We start from the raw sequence: 8,536 nt of genomic DNA on the forward strand, positions 1-8,536 counted from the left end.
TTAGACACCAAAAAAATAGTATATGCATGTCCATTAAAATTTAGATGGAAGAATAAGGGAAATACATGTTCTACATTTGCGTTCTTAAACATGTATTCCCTAACTCAAGTCAGCTTAGGTAAAGTCAAACAAATTTTAGATACTAACAGTAGTTCAACCCAAAGAACAAGTTTCAGTTTTTGTGCAATATTTTCTGTTTCACCAAGTTATCACTTTAAATATCATCCTAATAAACATTACCTTGGAATATTTCAAAATTCATACAAGATGTAAAACATTAGACAATTCCCAACTACAAGACATTGGTGTTAACAGGTTTTAGCTATAACTATAAACTAAGGTTTCACTATATCTGCCACAGAGAAACTCCAAAGTCTGAAAGTTGTAGTTACTGCCAAATTATCCATTGGAAAGAAGGGAACTCAAACTAGAATGCACATCACTATGAAGCTTTTCAAGTTGCAACACCCAGTTAGCCTGCTGAAGCAGATATCTGTGTGAAGGGATCTTCTTGTATAGTCATGATCACAAGTATTGTTCTTGTATCCTGGCGCGGTTCTCCTCCCACCATAATCTAGCATGCATTTCTCCGAACCTCTCTCGGCTGCATAGAAGAATGCGCAAAGAAAATTATGAATTAAGTGAGCATGATTAATTGATGAAACAACCATATCCAATTGCCAAAATTGAGATGATTGTCCAAAATCAAGGAAGGGCAGAGTTTTCACACAACTTGAATTAAAAGTAATTTATTTTCCGAGTAACATTTATCGCGTTACCTGAACCGTACTCGCCGAAGTTCTCTGGCTCCGCCTGGCAGCGCTCTGATAGTGATGTATACTCCCGGTTCATCTTGTTCAACCCATTCAGTTTCCATATCACTGGCATTGCTGTTTGAGAGCTCACCCGAGTGGTCTCCCTCTCCCAATGAACTCGTCCTTGCTGAAGCATCCAGGGATGATCTTTCAGTTTTTATTGCAGTAATGTCGGAGAGTTTAGGTGTTGAGGCTAGACAGCTAGTTTCATAGCAAGGGCGAGGTTGCGTATGGTGGTGATCCAGAGAATCCGAAGAAGAGTACCCCATTCCAATTGGATGGTGAAAATGACTAGGCAGCGGCTCCTTGCTGAGAGGAGGAGTGACTGGGCTGTCCCTCACAGATTCAATCCTTGAACTTTGCTGAAACAAAAAAAGGAAAGTTTCTAACACCGAACAAAATGCTATATCATTATAGCAATTAATTAAAATAGAAGATTCTAAGTGAACCGCTCATGTACTCAAGTGCAAAATACAACACATTGTTATACACCAAGTTAGAATCCAATGTTAACATACTTCTAAATCATTGAAGAGCCAGGTTCCTAACTAGGCTTAAATTCTTGACATCAATTTACAAAAAGGTTTATGTGCACACCTCATCTTCGGATCTAGGTGGAGTTGGAAGAGGAACAGCTTGTTGATTGAACCTTTGAACATTGTATAACTCCATGACCTTGTCGTAGTTTTCGGTCCACCACCTCTGAGCTTGCCATTTATTGAACATCTCTCGACTGATCACACACATAAACCGACAATTAGAACTGTCTTCAAATAGGCTTTTCAAAAAAGAAAACAAAATCTGACATCAAGCTCTTACAATGACCATAGAAAAATAGAAACAAGAAATGGCAGAATGACAAATTTGAGGGATTAGATGATTGATGTACATGCAAAGACAAACGTGAAGGTTAAACCCGTTGTAACGGTTATGAATTATCTAAGAAAAGAAGTAAATAGTTCAAGGCATTCATAGGTGAAGTGTCCTGGCATGAACAGAACCACAGCCCAGAGGCAAGAACTTTTATAGTTCTCACCAATAAAAAAATAGACTACTACACCCAAACACGGGAAACATTTGATTGTCGCCAATCTAATTACCAACTAATACTTGAAAGTTAATCTAAAATTATAATTATAATGGTTAAATAATCATATATTTTAGAGACTCCAATAAGAGAAATGGATCCCCGGCTGGTCTCAAACAGCAGGGGAATTGCTACAAAAGTGGATCAAACAGACACAAGACAATTGCACCAATTGGGTACAATTAACAAAATAAGAAATAAAAAATGTTATGGAATAGAAAGTTATATTTTTGATGGCCTAACTAACACGCCAAATGAAGGAGTTTTCATTAACTCATGCAAACAAATAAAAAAGACACATGTTCATGAACTATTATTAATGATTGAATAGACCATTCTAGTAACCTTTCCTGATTCTTGTCTTGTAAACTTAAATTTAAATTCTCTTTATTAATAATAAACAGTGTTTTTTCTCCATAAAAAGAGTTTCTTGTATTTCTGCTTTTTTTTTTCTGCATAGAACAGGTTCTTTATCTTTTCTTTTTCTTTTTCTTTTTCTTTTTCTTTCTTTTCTTTTTTTCTTCTGTTTTTGGGCTGAGAGGAGGGAGTGCATTTTAATCACCAGGCTAGGATTAAAAGTTCATTTTGCTTTTGCCCCAATTCTTGTACCACCACACAAGCATGAGCTACTGACAATAGAACAAAGGTGAGGTCCTCCAAAGAGGCACAACACAAACAACATAGATCCTGCCAATCTAGAATCTCAAGGCTCAACAAAAAGCATGTGATCACTCTCATACAAAATATGTACTTAAATGCCAGATCAAATAAGAGAAAGGTTCAAATCACAAAGGACAAAGCCACACACAGGAAAAAGCTAGCTACATGTGATCACACATTTACACAACTCAAAAGCAAATTGGAACCTTGTTCAATTGTCACAACATACAAAACAAGATAAAGGGTAGTTACCTGAACCGTATCCGCTTCAGATCGTTCCCACCCTGAGGCAATGAAACAAAAGTAATGAGCACACCGGGCTCCACTTGTGCAACCCATTCTTTAGGCTCATCCTCCTCCATGAACACCACTGACTCAGTCCGTCCACTAACCGATGCCGGCGTCCCTTCCCCACTCGAAAGCCCTTTCAACCTGGCTTCCATTTCCTTCCCCCACATCCTTGGGGTTGAATTGGAGCTACCCGTTCTCCGGTAGGCCCAGTGAAACCTCGCTGAATCCGAACCCATATCGGAATCAGCATAATTCCCTTTCCTGTTACCATTTGAAGATCCGGAACAAGGCTTGCAATTCTTATATGCTCCAGAAGCCTTCACTGCCATGTCCTTGATCTGCAAAAACCAAAATTCCATCTCTTTTTTCACAATGGTTGCACTCTTTGAGAGAAACAAAATAAGAAAACAAAAATGAGCCTTTTTTTCTTCTCTCTCATTCCATGATTCGTTTTCATTCAGGCTTCAATAATTCAATAACGATGAAATTGAGAAATTCTAATTATATTATATTAGTCTTATTGAGTAGAATCCAAAAACATGAAGAAATGCATAATTTTAAGAGCTGGCTTTTAGAATTTGTACCTGGGCAGTGAGAGCCTTGATGGCTTGCTTCGTGCTTGGTGTATGAACAGCTTCTTCATCTTCTGGTTGGTGAAGAGATCCATTGTTGAGTTGCTTGGAACATGCTATGCAAGTTAACATTTTTTTTCGCTGATTTCCTCCTTCACTTGATTCTCAACTCTAAAAGGAAAAAAAGTTAACCCAAGTTATCACTACCAACCCCTATCTTATTAATGGGGGGAAATGATGGCACTTTTCAACAATCATATACAAATTAAAGATCTGGGGCCAACTTTTTCAATCAACTAAATTTAAAAAACAAAAACAAAAAATAACGAAATCTCCATTGGATCAAATGTGCTGCTCTGCACAACAAGAACTATGTTTTCAAATCCAGCTAACAAGACAGTGTGTATAATTTATAAACAAAAAAAAAACAACCCAAAGAACAGAAGAAGAAAAAATAGAGGTAATCCTATGAAGAATGAGATACTAAATCACAAGTCAGAGAGAGAGAGAGAGAGAGAGAGAGAGAGAGAAGTGAACGTTAGGCATAGTTAGATGTAAATACACGTTTCAAGGCGAGATTTTGGATCAAAAAGCTTTAAGCAAAATAAAATAAAATAAAATATTTCTTAATTTATTTCAAATTATTTTAATGACTGAAGTAAAAACTTTGATTCTCTCTCTGACTCTCTGTCTTAACTCTCGACAGAACTAAACAAAAAAACAAACACATGGCGTGCAAGTTAGAAAACAAGAAGCACGAGTAACAAACATAAAGCAGAAATAATAGAAACACAAATACATAAATGACTCACCCATTTGAGAGATTTGAGCTTCAACTCTAATTTAATAATAACAATAATAATAAGTTGTGTTTGATTTTAGTTGGTTTGGTGTGTAATGAGTTACAGTGAAGTTTGGCAGAGTGAGGTGTCGTTAGAGGTTTGGATTTGGAGAGTACTATTAAGTATGACTATGCGAGTGCTGTGTGTAATGTAACGTGTTATGGTGTGTCTGCATTATATATAGACATAGAGACTCATTAATGGATTACTGGTTTTTTCTATTTTCTTTTTTTTTTTATTTAAAGAAGAAAGAGAGAGAGAGAGTTAAAGGTAAAGGGGAGGGTGGGGGCGTGCGTGTGGCACCGTATTCGTTTCTTTTGTTTGTCTCCGATGGAACGCTTCAGAAGAGAGCGAATAATTTAAAACACAGGGAAAAGGTGAAAATGAGAGCGTAGCGGCGTGAAGTTTATGATGTGCTTTGTTTACAGCACACACAAACAGAGAGGAAAGAATAATTATACTAGGGCTTGGCCTTCGGGAGTAACTCTAGCGACTTTTATAAGGGTGTATTATTTAGTTTCTAAGACTGTTTTTGTTTATACGTATAGGATTTTGAGAGAAAAATATAAAGATATAAAATTATATTTGATAGATTAAATAAAAGAATAAATTAAATTTTTATAATTTGTTTTAATTTATTATCAAATAATATATAAAAATATTAATTTTTATATATTTGTTTTTTGTATTTTATTTTTAGTGTCTTATCTAATTCTATTTTCAGAATTAAATATATCCTAAGAGATTTTGCATCAGATAAATTAATTTTTAAAAAATAAAATATATTAAATGAGTTTATGACGTTTATTTTTATCCGATATATAAGGGTAAAAACGGATCGAATTGGATCGAATATAGCCAAAATTTCAATCTGATTCGCACTAAAATTATCGGATCATATCGGATCTAATATCCACCATTTTTAAATCGGATCTTGTATATATCCGCAAAATATATAAATATTTTAAAAAGCTTATTTTTATTAAAAAATACCAATAAAGTATTATTTTTTTACTCTTTTAAATATGTTTACTATTAAAATATTATTAAACATATTTTTTTAAATAATAAAAATAAAATAATACAACATATATGATAATTATTAGTTAAAATAAAGTATAAAAAATATTTACTTATTTATTTATTTATTTTTGCGGATTTACGGATATACGATCGAATATGTGAATACTTGTATAAAATTTGCAATTCAATTTTATTAGTGTGCGGATTAGATCCGATAGTCTTGCAGATCGAGTCAATATCCACAATTTTCATATTGGATTCAAATAAATACTACGTATATACAGATCATATCCGATTTATGAACATCCTACGAATACATAAAAATTCTTTTACTAGACGAGTAGCACAATGTCATTTTGATATTAACTGATTTTATAATATTAAATATTAATCCCAATTGGAGATACTTGACTCTAATCCCAAACTTGATCACAAACAAAAGCCCTAGCTATAGCGGGCAGAGAGAAAAAGGAATAGATTATTCAAGTAGATAATTTTAGATATGTTGTTTTGATTTAATGTTTTGTATCAAAACGACATTATAAAACTATTTTTTTTATAATGAAAGGGGCCACAGGCCCAAAGATAAACCAAAAGACTAATCCACAACTATTCTTTGGAACTTTACTCCTCTTACATCTGCGAAAAGATGTAATGCCAGCAGTGACGAAGGATGCCCAAAAACGGTGACCCCCTCTTCTATCGTGTGTCCGAGCTTCGCCATCGTATCAACAACAAAGTTTAATTCCCTATAGACATGGCTGATTTATACTCTTTCCAACCTGGTTTCAAGCTCCTTGATCGAACGAGACAAAGACGAGTTCGCCTGTGATTCAACTGAAGGCGCCCCAACAATGGCGATACTGCAGCAAGAGTCCGATTCAACCTCTAGTTTAGGGATAACTATCTCAACTGCAAGCTTGATCCCAAGATACATCCCCCAAAATTTTGTCGTGGTTATACTGCAATAGTCTATATTCATGCAAAACCCTGCAATGAACTCTCTGTTTGGGTCTCTAAGCACACCCCACACGCTCCTCTACTTTCTAGTTGGTACACAGAGCCGTCGACGTTCAACTTGACCCACTCTTCCTCTGGAGGCGTCCACCCAATTTGAATCTCCTTCGTAAGTCTCATATTATTAATTGAATCTTCTGTATTGTCAAGGGTTGAGACATAATTCTCTGATAATCTAGTGATTAAATGACAAAGTTGATTACTTTGTATGTTCTGGTTATCAAAGATAAGCTCATTTCTGCACCTCCATAAAGTATTGCAGATTGTGACAAAATGGATGGTCCAAGAAATCTCATTTTGCATATGAGAGATTAAATTCAGGTTTGTTCTTAACCATTCCTTAAATTTCTGGTTGAAGAAAATATTATGATAATCTCTATTTATCATGCTCTTCCAAATACTACAAGCAAAAGGGCAGTCTCGTAATATATGGAACAAGGTTTTCTCTTCTTTGTGACACCTCGAGTATCTGTCATTCTCGGTAAGGCATCTCTTCTTTCTATTTGAATTTGTCAGAAGCACCTCATGGCTGAGTAATCAGGTAAAGGCTTTTAACCTCCGAGGTAGTTTAATTTTCTACAACTGTTTGTATGAAAAATTCGCTTCCTCGTTGTCGTTATAGTAAAACTCATAGGCTAATTTTATAGTGAAAACTCCATTAGGGGTCTGTAGCCACCCTACTGTGTCACCCTTGATCCAATCATTGGGCACTTTAATTATTCGAATCCGGTATATGATTTTTTCTGATAGCATACTCCGAATAATCTCCCAGTTCCATTTTCCTTTGCTAGTAGCATAGTCCGCAACCCTCTATTGTAGCTGTTCCTCACTAGGATTATTTAGAGCTACTTCTTCTAAGCTGTGTATTCCTAGAATCTAATGATCCCTCCAGAAAGATATCTCCTCACCATCTTCTATTTATCAAATTAAGTTCTGTTGAAAGTTTTTTCAAACTCTTGCAATTCCACTCCAAGCATTTGAGTTGTTGATTTTGAGGTGAATTTTGAGAATAGTCTCTTCTCCACACTCATATCTGGTCCTCATTACTTGAACCCATAGAGAGACTTAACATATGCGATATAAATGAACATTAAAAACTTACATAATACTTTTAATTTTTTATAGACTAATTTATCTAAATTGTTACTTTACACTTTACTTAAATATTTAGTCTAATAAATTTACATTATCAAATCAAATTTTAACATTTTATTTTATTAGATAAATTAATTATTTATGAAATATTGTTAAAAAATTTAAATAATTAATTTATCTAATAAAATATTAAAATATGGCCTTTTTTACGAAATAAAAAAAAGATAATTTAATAATTAAAATTTATTAAAAATTAAAGTATTAAAAAAATTATGAAACAATTTGGGGCATTATATTCTTATACTAGGCTTATAGGTGTTTCATAGCCATTATCACTTGGTTGCCCCCACATTAAACAAGATCGCACCTGCTGTTATTATTCTTAACAAAAGTTGCATCAAATTTATGTTTCACTTTATTAGATGATTCGTATTATTTTCTCATAATGGGAATCATTGTCTCATAGTTGCTTTCTATTTGTTTGCAATAATAATGTTTCTATTTTTTAAAATAAAGAAAAATTTAGCTATCTATGTGTACCACCCTAGGCACCCAAAAATGATATTGCTGTTTGGTCAATTTTATGATGGTGTTGGACCAAACTATTTATACAGTTTATACTTTATACAAAAGTAATTAGACGCGTTGTCTGTTTAATCAAAACTTCATATTTAAATTCAGTGTGAATAAAATAAATTTGTCATAGCAGAATTTTATTTCATAAAACAACTTAATATTTTCACTTTTTTTTTTTACTTGAAAAATACTATTTTCAGAACCGATATTCAGTAGCAGATTAAGGGGAAAAAGGAAAAATACCCCCACCATTTTTGTTTAAAAAATAAAAAAAAAGCACAGAATACTTTCGACGATTTTTAAATACCTAAAAAATATTTACAAATAGTTCTTAGTATTTTTAATTTTTAAAAATTGTCCCTTCGCCTCTAATATTTTAAAAAGGAGAAGACTCACATGTAATTTGTCTTTATGTGAAATTACTAATTAAAAATCATAGATAATTTAATATATTTGATTAAATTATTATTTAACGATTTAATAATTAAATTATTATCTAACAATTTTTAACTAACAACTTTATACATGAAAACAACTGCATTTAAATTTTCACCTTTT

General features: G+C 33.4%; 1 protein-coding gene across 2 annotated transcripts; it reads right to left on the reverse strand.

Annotated features, from left to right (window-relative positions):
* Window positions 1-206: 206 nt before the first annotated feature.
* On the reverse strand, window positions 207-4,474 carry LOC130947822 (protein Brevis radix-like 2). 2 transcript variants are annotated; one of them, XM_057876540.1, is made up of 6 exons: window positions 4,238-4,474; window positions 3,438-3,596; window positions 2,815-3,191; window positions 1,413-1,548; window positions 780-1,177; window positions 207-604 (listed from the first exon to the last, which is right to left on the reverse strand). In XM_057876540.1, the coding sequence occupies exons 2-6, from the start codon at window positions 3,555-3,557 to the stop codon at window positions 526-528; spliced, it is 1,110 nt and encodes a 369-aa protein (XP_057732523.1). In that variant the 5' UTR covers window positions 3,558-3,596; window positions 4,238-4,474; the 3' UTR covers window positions 207-525. The 2 variants fall into 2 exon arrangements, with proteins under 2 accessions (XP_057732523.1, XP_057732524.1); XM_057876541.1 differs by lacking the exon at window positions 4,238-4,474 and having other exon boundaries at window positions 3,438-3,986.
* Between the last annotated feature and the right edge of the window lie 4,062 nt (window positions 4,475-8,536).

Source organism: Arachis stenosperma, chromosome 9 (genome assembly GCF_014773155.1).
Source record: "Arachis stenosperma cultivar V10309 chromosome 9, arast.V10309.gnm1.PFL2, whole genome shotgun sequence".
In the NCBI taxonomy this organism is placed as follows: Eukaryota; Viridiplantae; Streptophyta; class Magnoliopsida; order Fabales; family Fabaceae; genus Arachis; species Arachis stenosperma.

Bases quoted from the DNA above. Each gene is read 5' to 3' on its own strand.
- LOC130947822 (XM_057876540.1), bottom strand. From the start codon at position 3,557: ATGTTAACTTGCATAGCATGTTCCAAGCAACTCAACAATGGATCTCTT. The intron at 1,549-2,814 runs GTAACTACCCTT...GTGTGTGATCAG, and splicing joins CTGAAGCGGATACGGTTCAG to TCGAGAGATGTTCAATAAAT. The intron at 605-779 runs GTAACGCGATAA...TCTTCTATGCAG, and splicing joins CTTCGGCGAGTACGGTTCAG to CCGAGAGAGGTTCGGAGAAA.